The sequence below is a fragment of the Pteropus medius genome, unplaced genomic scaffold (assembly GCF_902729225.1).
Source record: "Pteropus medius unplaced genomic scaffold, Ma_sr-lr_union100, whole genome shotgun sequence".
In the NCBI taxonomy this organism is placed as follows: Eukaryota; Metazoa; Chordata; class Mammalia; order Chiroptera; family Pteropodidae; genus Pteropus; species Pteropus medius.
Genome location: NW_024342467.1, coordinates 16,755,670 through 16,771,436, shown reverse-complemented (window position 1 = coordinate 16,771,436; position 15,767 = coordinate 16,755,670). Strand labels below are relative to the sequence as shown.

Genomic DNA, 15,767 nt, shown 5'->3' with positions numbered 1-15,767 from the left:
CCTCCTGCCATCTAGAAAGTCCACCATTAGGAATTTATTCCTTTTACCTACCCAAAGTCAGTCCCTCGGGAGACGAAGCATTATTGTTGAACAGAGCCGGGGACGGGTAAACAGGAAAGGAGCGACATCTATGGAACGCACTCAAAGGACGGCAATGTCGGCCCTCCGGCCCCCCAGGGGAGTAAGAGTTCCTAAATTTTATGGACGTGCTTGGAGAGGTGACGCCCGTGGGGCGATGTGAGGCCAGGGACCTGGCTCCCTCTGCCGCTGCGCACGGCCCTGAGCACACGCCACCCACCCAGCCCTGTGCCCCCAGCCTGGCCCGCCTCCTGCATCCCCACCCCACAGAGAGCGGAGAGGTGGCCCAGAGGCAGGAAGGGCCACGTTTGTTTTTCCTATGGGTGGAAGAGAAGAGAAATATGGTCTCAATTTTATGCTTTAAATCTAAGATCTGCCATCAGTCCACAGACCTGAGACACACACCCTGGTGCCTACATCCTTCCCAAAATGAGTGTGGAAACTCGAGCTCCATGACCTCCTCAGGAGAAATGCTTTCTTGTGGCTTTTAATAACCGCAGCGAAACAAGGACGGTTTGCGGTCCACGTGAAGAGACAGGCTGGTACCGGGGGCCCGGCCGAGAACCGTGAAGGCTGGGGGGCCTCGGGAAGGGGCTTGGAGGGTTGCCGACCAGAGACGGCCCAGCGGGCCTAGGAAGAAGCCGGCCGGGGGACAAAATGGCCGAGGGCCGCAATCGGCTGGCCCGAGCTCAGGCAGAAGAATTGATGGAAACCGCGCATACACAAGCATCTTCTGAGGAGAAGAAAATAACCTCGGAGGAGCCCCATGCGCTGATAAGCATCACTGGCCCAGAGCCATCCGAAGCTTTCAGAAGCAGCAGCCTGATCTCCATAATCTCACAGCCTCGTGTTCACCCAGCGGGTTTGAGAGCCTGCGTCAGCTCAGAGCAGAGGGACAGGCAGAAAGGACAATGGGAGGAAATGGTAATTGCATCCTTAGGTGCAAACATGATGGGAAATTCAGAAGCAGGCTCAGATCTTAAAAGGGACGAACATCTGTATTTCACGTTAGGGCATTTGGGAGATGCCAAGGAGCGGCTTATGGCTTAAGAGATTTACAACTTTGGCAAATCTAGATGCCCAGACCTCCCTCCAGGGGAATTCCCTGGAGAGCGGAGCGTGAGGAGTCCTCGAGGGAAGGAACAACGGCCTCGGCCGAGCCGGGGGAGAAGGCAGCTGACGCAGCAGGCCCAGTACCAGGCCCGAGTTCTAGCCCCGGCTGGCCGTGTGGCTGGGGCTGCAAACCTCTCCTCTCTGGGCCTCCGTCTCCCCTTTCGAGGAGACAGTGCTGCTATGAGCTGAATTGTGTCCCACAGACTTCAGATGTTGAACCCTAGACCCCAGGACCTCAGAATGTAACTGTATCTGGAGACAGGGCCTTTAAGGGGTGATTAAGTTAAGCAAGTCCATTAGGGTGGACCCTGACCCAATCTGACTGGTGTCCTTTAAAGAAGAGGAAATTTGGACCCACAGGGGGACGTCGGGGATGCATGAAGAGAGGAAAGACCACGCGAGGACACGGCAAGGAGGTGGCCACCTGCAGGCCAAGAGGCGAGGCCTGAGAGGGAACCAACTCTGCCGACACCTTGACCGTGGATTTCCAGCCTCCAAAACTGAGGCAGAAATGCCTGTTGTTAAGCCACCCAGACCACGACACTTTGTCATGGCAGCCTGGGAAACGAACACCAGTGGCCTCCAACATCTTTTAGACTCTGAGTCCTTTCTTCAAGTGAAATCTAATATACAGAAGCCCAATATATGAAACATAAAGGCAGAGCTGCCCTGGTTGAAGGCCAGGCAGAGGTTGGCCTCGTCCGTCTCCCTCCCACCAGCCCCTGTGGCCCCTGTGGGGACCTCCAAGGTCTCCAAGGTCATGCAGTGTCCTGGGAGCAGGGGCTGGGTCTGTGGAGGGGTTGCCTGAGCTCTGAGGTTCCTACACTTTCTGGGCTTCTGTGAAAAGCTGTGACAGGCCTTTCCCTGGGACCAACAACCATTCTACTCGAATGGGCAGATTGTTCCTTCCAGTCCTCCTGGGGGCTGAACGATGCTGGGCCCCGGGAGAATTCTGCACAGCCTGAGGACCCAGGCACCAAGCCGAGTGACAAGAGCCAGGAGGAGCCATGGCCTGGTGAAGCCTGCCCCCTGAGGCTGTCTTGCACTGGGACTTCTTCAGGGATCAGGGGCTTGCTGGGATTTTGGATTCTGAGAAGCACAGCGTGAGGGGAGCCTGAGTGGACAAGCCCAGGGCATGGAAGCCTATGAGGAAGGGCTTGGCCCCAGGGCCCTGCTGGCACCCTCCACAGCATTCTGGGAACAAAGGGGCAGAACCTGCACCAAAGGTCCAGGGTGACTGTCTGATCTCCGGGGTGTCCGCTTCACCCAATGACAGAGGAGAGGGAACAGGGAACTCTGCCCAGAATGCCCACAAAGACCGCTTTTCCCTGCCCTGACCCCACGGGATGTCCCAGAGACAATGCTGACCAAGAAACAGAATGAAGAGGGTGTCAGAGAGCAGAGCGCTCAGCACTTGGCATTTCACAGAGGGACAAATGATGCCCAAAAAAAGAACACAACCAGCCCAGCGGCAGATGCCAGCCCAGGTTCGGTGCTAGGAGCCGGGCCGAGCACTCTGCTGCCTCTCTGCAGCCTGCCCTCCGTCACACATCTCAGAGCAGCAGAGGTCCTGCCACTGAGCAGCTCGTGACACCTGATCCTTGAAACTACGGTCTCCCGTCCTTCCAACCACACTGTCCCCTCTAAAGTCTGTGAGGCCCAGAGGGCGAGAGCTGCCATCTCCGTGTTCTGATGGGGAAACTGAGGCCTAGAAAGGAGAAGAGACTTTTGGTCTCGTGGCAACACAGAGCGTCAGTGGACCAGGACTGTGTCCCCAGCACCAACACCACACAGTGCCTACTGTAGCCTCAAACGTGTGACAGTCAGGCAGGCCAGGAGCCCTGAAGCCCCATTCCTGGTCCCCCTCCCTCCCCGGCTGGGTGCAGCTCATCCCTTTACCCTAAAGCCTACCTCACATGTGTCTGGACATCTGAATGAATGAATGAATCTGAACAATTCGTTTCCTCAATGAATCTGGACATTTTGTACAGAAGTTTGTAAATAAGAAGGAAAATATGTCCAAGTGGCCAAGAGACACAGTTCCAGCCCATGGTCATAGCCACTCGCCTCGACTCAACATCTATCAGGTGGGTCAGGCAAGTCCCTGCCTCTCTCTCATTCATAAATCCAGAGGACTGGAGCCAGGGGGTCTCTGGGGACCTTCGGGGCTACGAGCGAGTGTGCCTGGTCTATGACTCTGATACTTAAAACATCTTGCCCAAAATAGGTGGTAGTTTACCTAGGAGGACCTGACCGGCCACCTCCCCACCACCTGAGTTCTAGGGTGCCAGGCTGCAGGGCACCACCACATCTTCGGGGCCAGCTCCTCCTGCCCATCCCTCCCCGCCCATCCTCCCCACCTCCTCAGAGCCTTCCCACCGCCCCTGCACTTCCCCACCCCCCTGCAGCCAGGCCTCCAGAGCATAGCAAGCACCCCCTTCACTTGGTGGAGTCGCTGACTTTGAGGACAACGTCCATACAGCAAAGGACAGTGTGGAAGGACCAGGAGAAGCTGGGCTCGACTCCTCGGATGCACGTCCAGCTGCTCCCGCTCGCCAGTGGTCCCCTCTCTGGGCCTGCTCTGGGCCTGTCTCCCCACTTGCAACATGGGTTTGACAATGCCTCCGTTTAGCACAGATTGCTGTGAGAACTAGGTGAGATGCACTATATAAGGCATTTGGTATTTGGTAAATATCACTTCCTTTTTCCTACGATAACAGCAATAATAACAGCCACCAAAAAAAACAATGAAAGGTCATGATTCCTGCCACCTCAACTGTTCGTATCAAGGCCAAGAACCCAGAATAAACAGAGGCCTCTGAGTGGTCAAAATGCAGCCATGAGTTTCTGAAAAGGATTTGGGTAGAGCAGAAATTGACTGTTTCCCCAGGAAGGCCGAGAGGAAGTGGGCGATGAGTCAGAACACCTGGGTGTCAGGCCCCCCTCTGCCACCTGGCATGTGGTGGTCCCACATGTCTGTCCTGATGGGAGAAAGCAGATAAGAAAGCATCCAGTCTGGTGTGTGACCTTCGGCAAAATGCTCTCTATCTCTGAGCCTTAGGTGTGTGCAGTAACTACCTCAGAGCATTGTTGCAGTAAGAGCCAAGGCCCCGTACACTGCAGACAGCTCCACGGACTGGAAAGGAGGGGGCTGGATGGGGTGCAGGAGGCAGGGCAAGGTGCATGGAAGGAGAGAGAGGTCCGCTTTGAGGAGGGAAGACAAAGCAGACAGGCCCTTTCCCAGCGGCCTTCCACCTCGCCGCCCACCAGCCCTCTCCCCACATGCCAGCACCTTCCTCCACGACCAGACCTTGTGCAATTGCTCCCTGCAAACCCCCACCACTGGCCTTTGCCTGCTTTGCTCCTGCTGCCTGCCAAAAGCCTTCCCACACATCCCTTGGGGCCCTGCTAAATGTCACCCCTCCACAAGGAGATACCTCCCTCGCCTTAGGGCAGATGTGCCCCATGCCTCCCCAGATGTCTCTTCCTAGAAGCACCCGCCCACTGCCTTTTCCATGCGTGCCTTGCCCCTCCGGCGGCAGGGACTCTGAGGGCAGGGTTGTGTGTGTCCATCTGGGCCCCGAGTGCCCGGAACTGGGCTCTCACCCTGTAGGCACACAGAAAGGCTCTGAATTCTGTGCGCCTGCCCACACCCATCCTGGGAGAAGCTGCAAGGAAGTCCATGGGGGGATGGCCTCCAGGAGCTGGGTCCCAGGAGGTGGGCAGAGGCAGGTGGAAGCGAGCTTCTTCCCCAAGCAGTGGCAGCTGGCCTGTAACACAAGTCTCTCCCAAAAAGTTGACTGCCTCCCCTCCTCCTGAGGCCCATCGTCTTTATCTGGGTACCCAAGCCCTTTATGGAACAAGGAAGTACAGCCCTTGGGTGAGTGGGTAGGGCTGCTGGATGCATTGAGGAGACCCTCCCTAGCTCTGCCGCTAACCCCGGTGGAGCCCAGGCTTGGTCGCCCTTCCCTGCCGTGGGACTTGGGCCCCGTATGCAGCCCTCACTCAGGCTCAGTGTCCGTGGGCAGATCTACTGCCCTCAGCCACACCAGCCAGCGCTCACTGGCCATCTTAGCAGCCTCAGACCAGCAGGCTTGCTTTGGCCCAGATCATGGCAGCTGAGAGTCAACGAAGAGTAAAGCAGAGCGAAAGCATCCAGTCTGGTGTGGGCCTAGCTGGGGGTCCTATTTTTCACTTCTCCTTCTCAGTTGGCAGACTCAGCTGAGCAGCATCTGCCACTCTCCCCCAGCCCAGAAAGGGCGATGCAGGCACAGGGTCTGAGACTGCAGCCAGGAGACTCGTTGGTGGTGTCAGCTACCACCAACCTGCCCTTCACTCCTCAGAGCCTTGGTCTCCACATCTGCAAAATGGGATGATGGCCCTAGGCCTGTGGGCCTGCCCCTGGGGTTGCCACAAGCCCCAAAAGCTCAGGCTGGCAGTGAGGGCCCCTCCCTCTCTCTTCTACCTCTGATTGAAGCTGGGCCTCCGGCCTCTGCCTTTCATGAGGTGGGGGACCCCGCCAGAGACCTACAGAAAGGAGCTCTGGGCACTGCACAGGAGCCGGGGCTGCCAGGGCAGGGGACGGGGAGAGGAAGGCGGGCCAGCCCGATGGCATAGTTTGGGCCTCTCTCCCACCCACCACCTCGGTCTCTCCAGACACGTTTGCTGAAAGCGATCACTGGCATGGCCTCCCCCCTAATCTGAATCAAAGCTAATGTGGACTTGGAGTCCGCTGAGGAAGTTGGTCCCCTCCCATTCCCAGCTACGGTCAATAGATTTTGGCATGTCCTGTAGGAAGGGCCCTTCACCGTCCTGTCCCGTCTCTCACATTACACGCGGGATGAGAGAGAGGCCAAGGTTTCGTGCAGGGCTGAAAAGCAGTCGCTGTCTGTGGAGTCGGGGTACCCAGTCGGGGAGGTTGTATGTGCGCCTCGTTATTCTGAGCCGGAAGAGGTTAGGTGGGTGTGAGGGAGGGTGGAGGAAGAAGCTGGTATGCATCTTATCTGCCTTCTCCCATCAGGACGGACATGTGGGACCACCAAGGACATGGGGTCCTCAACAACCACAGGCCCCTGCTTACACCCTCGAGCCGCAAACACTGGCTCACCCGGCTTCCCCAGGGTGGTCTCTGGCCCGCCCTCTGCCGGGACTGGACGGTTTGTCACTGCTCCTCTCCATTCCTGAGCCATGGAGGCCCCTCCAAGGCCCGATCTGACCCCGCCCCCAACTCAGATCTGCTCTCCTGTGCCCTGATGCAGCCCAAACTTCCCATCTAGCCCGTCTCTTTCCCTGCCAGCCAGGTAGACTTCGGTGGGTTTTGACTGCCTTCGGGGGCAGCTCCTGTGTTCACATGCCCCACAATGGATGCGACCCGCACCTGGCCGCGATGAGGCGTCAGGAATGGGGGGTACAGCTTCCAGCAGGCCAAGGGGTGCTAGAGAAAGGGCTACCCCTCGGCTGGGCCTGTCAGAGCCCCTGAGAACGGAGCTGAGACAGGGAAAAGATGAGTGACGAGACAGAGGAGGGACAGCAAGTCCCAAAGACGTCTGGAATCCCGGATCCAGCATCCTTCCCCCAAAGCCCTGGGGTTCGCTGTGAATGTACCATTGGCCTGGTCTTCTGCTGGCCCTGCCACCTGCCTCTGCAGCGCCGACGCTCGGGGTCGCCTTTCGTTCCAGGGCTCCATCCACAAAGAAATAAACTGAGCTGCTTTGCTGTTGTTCTCGCCCTCTGACAGAACTAGGGGGCAACGGAGCCGGCACGGCGCCTGTGCTGCCGCTCACCTCAGGGCCTGGCCTGTGCCGCCCAAAAGCTCCTTCAGCCCATGACACACGACGGCCCATTTTGGACGTTTAGGCCTTTCGGGCAGCCAAAGTCGCCAGTGTGACGAACGCCCAGGGTCGACGGCGTGAGGTTCCCTTCGCGAGCTGTCTCCACCCCACCTCCAAGCCGCGGGCTGAGCCCTCCCTGACCCCAGGGCCCTGAGTACCCCCGGGGTTTGCGAGAGCGCGCCAGAGAAAGTTCTAGGCTGTGCGGTTTGGGAAGCAGTGGAGCTAGGAGCGCATGAAACCCTGTATGAGATTTACCATAAGCCACTCGAGATCAGAGGAAGGAAAAGAGACGGCCCAGAGTCAAGCGGAAAAAGATGAAGCCTCACCAGGCTTTGTAGTCAGCTTGGGGTGAACAGCACTCAAAGGCCAGTTTGGGGCTGTGCTTTCGGCCTCTGAGGGCGAAGCGGCCAGGCTCTCTCTGCTGCTCACTCTGCTGCGTCTGCACCCCGGGGCAACGGACAGGAGAGGCTGCCTTCCGTGCCAGGGCCTCAGGCGTGAGCCTGACAACCTTGCTGGGAGAGGGGATGGCCACGCCCTCAGTCTCGTGCACACTCACACACACACACACACACAAACACACCCACACAATACACTACGTTAATGCTTTTCAATACAAATAGTATATAAGACTTCACACATACATATATATATTTCCACAATATTTTATACATACATTATAGACACTCATATATATGTACACATACAGAGCACACACACATTAAATACATTGCCAATAATAATACACACACACACACATTACACTCCTTCTACTACTGGGCCATTACTACACACTCCCCTCGAAGACGCTTCATTAAAATATATATGTGAGATGTGCTACCTGCACACACATCTTCATATACACATTATACACACTCATATATATACACACATAGGCTAAGATGTTAAAGCACACACATGGTTACAAGTACACATTATTATTCATATACACACACACATTCATACACACTCATACACTCACTCACACTCACATGTATATACACACATACACACAGAGAGGTACACTCATACATACATATTCACACATTTGTACACACGCACACTCATATACACTGACACTTACATGTATACACACAGACACTCACATACAGGTACACTCACGCATACATATACACATTCATATACACACATGCGCGCTCACACATATACAGACATTTACACACACTCACACGTTCACATACTCACAATCAAGCCAGCCTTCCCACAATCTCAAACACAACCACCAACACCCGCATCACCTCACAACCGGCCCCTCAGCCTCGCCCACCTCTCACCCACACACGCCATCACGAACGCACCCACACACGCTGTGTCTGTAGAGAACGGGCTGGTTTCCCAGCCCCCACTCACTTCGCCCGGGCGGAGAGCATGTGATTTGAGATACTCTGCTCTCTCTCTGGCCTGCCAGCACATGTCGTCAACTGTCCACAGGGACAGGTCGCCCTGACACGGCCTCGGAGGGTTTGGCCAAGCTGAATCTGAACCCAGAGCAGGGAGGCCCTTGGTGATAGTCTGGTCCTTCGGTTTCCGAGCTGTGTTGGCAGAGCAGAGTGTCTCCACAGAGGGGTCTCAGAGGCACCTGGTAGGAAATGGGGAGGCGTGGACAAGGGTCTCCACCCCCCCATTCCCACCGGCTTCACAAAGTGAGCTCCGAGATATGGTTTCTCTGGGGAAAAATCTGATTTCTTTTCACTACAGAAAGAGACTAGGAAGCACCAGAACCCCCTGCGTCCCGTTGGTGATTAAAAAGACAAATGAAGGTCGGGCCCGCCACACAGCTCGTGGGCAGCAGAGCAGAGATGGGGACCCGGGTGTCCAGAAGCTACATCATAGCCAGTGAGCGGGACGCTTTCTTTCATGTGACTTGTCACTCACTGGGCTGTCCTGGACAAGCCTCTCTGCTCAGACCGACAAATGGTACTTGTTCTGGGTGATGTTTTTTCCCCGGGTGCCCAAAAGTCCACAAAGAAAGGCCTTTGCAAGTTGCTAACACCCAAAGCAGGCCAGGACGAGGTGGGTTTTCACAGTCCCAGAACTGTTATCGCTGCCAAGCAGATCAAACCCTGAGCCAGGCCTGGCGCCCCTCCCGAGACCGACGGAGACCGGAGGCTCTGGGGAGCTGAGGGGAGCACCACGGGGCATGCAACGTGCCTGGCATGTGGGCGAGGGGGCGGGGGCCATTCCGGGAGCCCTCGCCCCCAAGGCGAGAACGGCTTCTTCAGAGGAGCCCTCAGAAACGCCAGGAATGCTAACGCGCTGTTTTAAACAGTTTCAGCATGATCCTCTCAGAGGGTCTGGGCGGCGTCATGACCGCCCACTCTTCTGCCCTCCCTCACAGCTGCTACCCCCAACGGGGAGCCCCCAGGACCACGGGGAGGACAGGTCAGCCCCACTGCGATGCTCACGCGAGTCCCTGGCAGCCCCGTGGGTGTGCGAAGTGGTCAGGCAGCCAGCCTAGGACTGCCCGGGTCAGAGGGAGGCCGGGTCTGGAGAAGCCCAGGGGGCCCCAAGGCCTGTGTATTCCCCACCTGATGCCCTCAGGTAGCTTAAGTAAACGTTTTCTTGAACTTGACCACGAGAGAGAGAGAGTTCTCTAGCACACCTCTGGGTGGCGCACGCCCAGAGCAGGGATGGGTCCTCCGGCTGCCCCTTCGCCTGCCTCATTCCAGCAACAGCACCCAGCACCCAGGGAGCTGCCGGGCCACTCGGGAAGTGCCTGCCAAGGGTGAGCGCAGCCGCAGGTGGAACCATCGCCAACTGCAGGACATCCCTGGGGCTGTGTCTCTACCACAAGGCACCGAGCCAAGACCGAGGGCAAGAAATAACAGGATGGGACGCAGGCATCTGAGTACAGCAGGGTTAGGGTCAGACTAGCAGCAGCCACTATCCAAGGCTTGCCACCCGCTGGGAGCCATGCCAGGCACACGTTTATTTCATTTAATGTTGTGAGGCAGGAATTATCACCCCCGTCGCACAGAGTGAGAAACTCAGGCTCAGAGGAGTGTTAAGCCAGGCCCGACACCGCCGCCCTGCTGGGTCCAGTGCTAAAGCAGGTCTCTCCGCCAGGCCTCCCAAACGGCGGGGACCAGGCTGGCCAAAGCTGCCCCGAGAGGCCTCAGCACCCGGCCTCTGGGACTCAGGAAGGTCCTTAGGGGCAGTGAGGGGAAAGGAACTGTCATGAACAGACTCTCTCCCCTGCCCTGGGAACAAGGGGCGGAAGTGACAGCAGCTGGATCACACATGTACCTGCGCATGCACACGCGCACACTGTGTGTGTGTGTGTGTGTGTGTGTGTGTGTGTGTGTCTGCAGTGAATCGGAAGGGGTTTGGCAGGGTTGTAACTTCGGGCCCCATAGTATGAGGCCCTGTAGGCCCAGCAAGGCAGCCTTCCCCACACAGATGTCCCCCTGGGCGGGGACTGACCCTCGTCCAGCCTGGGTGGATGGGGCAGGGAGGCATAGAGGCAGCCCATTCCCCCAGCTCTCGACAACGTGGAGAGCAGCCCAGGCACGGGCCCTGCGCCCTGCAGCTGGGCAAGGCTGCCCGAGCTGCCACCTGCTGGAGCACAGCTACAATGGAGTGCCGAGCTCCCAGGCTGGTGAGCCCAGGCCTAGACCCCCAGAGCCAAAAGAGACCCCACACAGAGGGGAAACAGAGGCCAAAAAGATCACATAGCCAGACATCACCAGGCCAGGCCTTCTGAAAGCTCACCTTCCCATCAGTGAGCTCAGGGGTCTCACCTCCCAGGAGACACACCACCACCCCTCCAATAACTCTGTCAGCCCGGGGATTAGCAAAGCTAGGCCTGGGGAGAGGGCAGTGCAGCTATGGTCTCCACGCACGTGAGCCCAGGCCAGGAATGAATCATATCATTATGGCAGGATTAGGAGAAAAAAGCCATTAGAAAATGCTGTGCACACACATGTATTTAATAAGGTCAAGAGCAGCAAGCAGCAGGCAGGCCGGTGGCACGAGGCCTCAGAGCCCACGTGTCCTCCTCCCACCTGCACCAGAGGCCACGGGGAACATGCATGGGGCCCAACTCAGGCCCAGCCGAGGGGAGCAGGAGTCTCCTTCCCTTGGGGCCCCCACCGTCTGGGGACCTCCCACCTCCACCTTCTACCTCCCCACTTGCCAGAGTCGACCTGCTTAGGACAGTCCCAAATCTTCCCCCCTGCCAAGCACCCCCAAAGCGGAAATGCCGTCTCCCAGGCCTCCACACCCCAGGGGCCTGCTCTCTGCTCGAAAGTGAACGGGGCGATCGATTGTACTTCACGAGACTATTAACGTGCTATTAATCTGAATTCTCCGTGGTGACATAATGCCCAGGTGACGAATATGGATGAGAGGTCTAGAAAGCTCCTAGGGAACGAGTGTGACGGAAGAACTCCAGCCCTCAGGCAACCTGGAAGCTGCATCTGGCATGGATGCCTGCGACCGGGGACCCGGCCTCCCCACTCCTTCTGCCTCGCAGGCCCCGGGCGCCCATCTCCTCGGGGCTGGTCTAGACCAAGCTTGGCAGCCTGCGACTGCCTTGGCCTATGGCAAATTCCCTTTCCCTAAGCTCTTAGGGACCCTCTGTCACCTCCCAGGACTCAGACTCGATTGTCATCCCTGCATATGTCCCAGGGGAGTCCACATGTGTGCTGAAGCATGCGCACCGCAAACTCTCAGACCACCCCCGCACTCCCCAGCACACGGCAGGCGACCACAGAGAAGGTGGCACTGAACACACGTGTGTGTAGAATGTAACTCCTCTCTCCTCCACCAGCCTTCACTCCTCCTTCCCACCAGGCTCCCTGAGCAAGCACCCTCCGTGCGCCAAGTGCCGCCCTGGGCTCCGGCGAGGCTCAGTGAGCAAGGCAGACAAGCCGCCCTGGGAGTTGAGGGAGGAACATACTCACAGCTCTGTGGACCGGGACAGGATGGCGGACAGGGTGAGCAGGATGCATCCATAGGGGCCCACTTCAAACTGGGAAGAGAAAGGAATGAGCGCGCATCAGGTCCACACCTCCCTCCTCTCACCTCCTCGGGGAACACAGCCTGACCCTGAGCCAGCTGCCGCCATCCTGGCCCCAGAGGCAGACCCCCGTGCAGCTCTCACCAGCCAGACCCCCTAAGGGACGGGATCGCCCCAGCCTGAGTGACAACGGAAGCAGAGGCAGCGCCCGCCAAGCAGCACGCCCTTGAGTTCCAAGTCGCGGAAGCTCAGGCTGCAGCAGCGACAGAAGCAGCCTCCGTCACCGTGCAAGTGTCTTATGCTCATTATCACATTTCAAACGATCACAGGCCAGTGCAGTAAGGACTATTATTGTCCTCTGCCACATACGGAAACCGGGGCTCAGAAACCGAGCCACTGGCCTGAGGTCCCAGTGGGCTTCCGGAGGGCTACGTCTGATCCCAAATTCCTTACTCCCAAGGACTGTGCAGCCTAGAGTGGGTTTGGAGCAGGAGGGGCAGCCAGGTAAGCTGAGCAAGAGCAAAGCCAGATCTTTTAAAAATTTTTTTACGTGTTGTTCCTCGTGGAGTCTTGTGGATTAAGTATGTTATGTTTTAGCTATTGTATTAAAATATTTTTAGGCTGATTACTGAGGTATTCGGTGACCCCTTGAATTCCGCACCCAAGGTGAACCCCTTACTCGCCTGCCCTTAGTCCCAACCCTGGTTTGGAGCCCACAGCCTGCCTGGACCCTCGCTCCCTAGGTTTAAATCTTGGCTCTGCCACTCCTAGCTATGTGACCACAGGGACATTACTTCTCCCCCCAGTCTTCTCATCTGTAAAGCGAGTATAATAATAATAGGACCTGCCCTCATCAGGTCATTGTAAAGATGAGGTGAGATCATCTGTGTAGAGTACTTAGAACAGGGCCCAGCGCCTGTGCTAGCTGTTAGTCCGAGGCTGGCTCCGCACTGCCCACCTGTCCAGTGAGCCCGGCGGGGCACAGCCCGCTGGGATACACTGCGTCACTTGGGCTCCCTGGGAAAATGCCATCCCCTGGCTGCAAATCAGTGTGAAGACCTCACTGCAGTGACGATGCTACTTCTATAAACTGCTGTCGAAGATGCTGCCTGTTACAATCGTGAGTGTTTCCTACAAGGGATCAGTTTCCTTTTGGACTTAAAACCACAAAGAAAGAAAGAAAAAAAAAAACTTGTCTTCCTGGAACAGTAAGAATTATAGAATTTATATTTTATTTTTTGCCTTGGCTGCCAGGAAGCTCAGAGGCAAATATGGAGCTCAACTGTGGCTAACTATTTTACTGTACGCTTCTGATAAAATTATCTCTTCTTTTCCTCCAAACATAGTCTTTATTTTCATTAGGTAATTCAATTAGTCATTCAAAAAAAAAAAATGCCACGTGAAATTCCTGTGCCGAGGATGCTCTCTGCTAAGGCTCTACTTGTGAACGAGGTAGACCTGCCCCCATGAGAAGTAACTCAGAGGAGAAAAAACAATAAGCAGTTGAAGATGGTGGGGAAGGGGCTCCGCTCTCATGGGGAATACAGGGTTCTCTGGAAACACACAGGAAGGGCCTCCGACACACGCAGGGTTTAGGAAAGGAGGGCGTGACAAGGAAGGCTCTCTGGAGGGAGTGACGTCCAAGCAGAAACCCAAGGGACGAGGAGGAATCAGAAGAGAAGAGATCGCTGTGCCAGGCAAGGGGAAAAGCAGGTGCAAAGGCCCAGAGGCAAGAGAGGGCGGGTTGACTATGGTTAAAACGCACAACGCCCCTGAGGACATCATTCTTTTAATAAGTAACTTTAAATCTTTTTTTTTTTTTTTTTTTTTGGAAGTAGAAATGGAATGAATGAATCGACAACGATCTTAAATCGACCTCATCTTAATGCTGTGATATTGGGCCAGGAGCTTCACTTCTGCTGTCCTCAGTTTCCCCATTTGCAAAGCAAGGGTAATGAACTTACGGTTCACACGCTACGAGACCGCGCCCGTGGACATTCTCTAACAGCGGGAAGAGGCGCGCTCACGTCCTCGCGCAGGGGGACGCAGGCCTGTCACAGCTCTACCACGGGCCTGCACGTCGCCTTGCAGCGGCAAAGCTCCCTGAGCCTCAGCTTCCCCTTCGGTAACGCCTACTGACTCCGCCACAGGTTCCCACGTCACCCTGGGGAAGTCGCGGACTGGACGTTGCCTCAGGGATGCCAAAGCTCTCAGTCTCGGTCTCCCCTCCCGAAATGCTGCGTACTCCCGCCACACGCACTTGCACGTTGTCTCGAGAAAGCCACGACACCTCTTCGGTGTGCTTCCCTCTCTGCCACGTGTGCCATGCCTGTCCACCTACCAGATCACAGCGAAGTAAGGGACAGAAGCCCACTGTAAGCTCTAGCTCTGCAAACGCGGAGAATTATCGTTGCTGCTCGGGCCGGCCCTTTCCGCAGTCGCTGGAACACCCTCAAGGGGGCTTAGCATGAGCCCTGGCCATGCCCTCCATGCGGCCTGGTTAGGTAAGGCTGCAGAGGGTGGGAAACGACCCCGCCTAGGCTTCTGGCCTTTGCCAGAACATGACTGAATGACACCCTATTCTATTTTGTTTAAAAAAGCATTTAGTAAAACTATCTCATCAAGTTCAAGCTGCCAAGACATGGGAGGCCACGGGGCCGGGCACTGGCACCGAAGGGAGAACTAAAGCAGGCAGCTGGGCCAGAAACCACCACGAGGGTCTGGAAAAATGTCCTGTCCCGCTCGAGAAGAAGGGGCCGTCTGCCTGCTTTGCTCTGGCCTGGAGAGGCCTGAGCCCACCGCGGAGCCCCAACCAGAGGCAGGGTGGAAGCTCACCCCAGCCCGCGGGGGGCCAGGCAGACGTGTCGCCCAGAGGGTGAGCGGTAATGAAAACACGGCAAGGAGCCGATTTACTTTGGGCAGAGAGGCTCGGTGCTTATTTCCGGGCCTGGCACGAGGGACCCCTCTCAGGCCCAGGCCACGAAAAATGAATCTGGTGGAAGCCGTGCTGAGGCAGCTCGATGGCTTCCAGCAAAAACATAAATTACACTGCAGGGCGAAACACGGCCTTCCAGGGTGGGGAGGGCCAAATACTGACCGCCGGCACCCAGGGACCAAGCCGGGCACGGAGCGGGTGGTGCTGTGAGCCCAGAGGCCGACAGAAAGAGGGCGGCTCTCTCCCCTGGCACAGGCCCCACGCTCTGGACCTCCTTTGCAGTCAATGTCTTGGACTCCACTGAAGAAGGAAACCTTGGGGGTACAGGCCAAGGGAAGAGGGAGGCCCCTTCTTATAGACAAGGATGTAGAAGGGCTTGGTGCTGAGGGGCCACCCAGGGGCCATAGTGGGCATGATGGGCCTCAGATCCCTGGGCCCCAGAGCACTCACCCTGGGGCCCACCCTTTGTCCTTTGGAAGGCTCGCTGGGCACTTCCCTCTCCTGGCCTTGCTCCATGACCCGCTACGCCAGGTGCTGTGAACACGGATGCCCTTGGCCCTGGCCTCCCCGGTCAAAGCAGGCACGCCGAAGTTCGCAGGCTTTGCTTCTCTCAGAGGCACTGCCACACTGTCACGACGCTTCGTGAGTATTTAATAATAGGTTTCCTTTCTGCTTATTTAGAGTGCCTGGTACTTAATTTGGAGGATGTTCTTTCCCAGACGTTTACGTTTCTTCTTTAAGAACCATGGTTGAATAGTAAAGGGCTGGAAATTATCTGCCAATTGCTCCATCTTCTATTTTCCAGATGAGGCAACTGAGGCCCAGTGACTCT

At 56.7% G+C, this 15,767-nt stretch overlaps 1 protein-coding gene across 8 annotated transcripts in view; it reads right to left on the bottom strand.

The window, feature by feature from the left end:
* MINDY4 (MINDY lysine 48 deubiquitinase 4) overlaps positions 1 to 15,767 on the bottom strand; it is a 97,625-nt gene that overhangs the window by 19,330 nt on the left and 62,528 nt on the right. For all 8 annotated transcript variants that reach the window (XM_039862659.1, XM_039862653.1, XM_039862656.1 and 5 more), the window contains one exon: positions 11,945 to 12,012. In XM_039862659.1, coding sequence (XP_039718593.1) covers positions 11,945 to 12,012 — 68 coding nt within the window. The remainder of the gene's footprint in view (positions 1 to 11,944; positions 12,013 to 15,767) is intronic.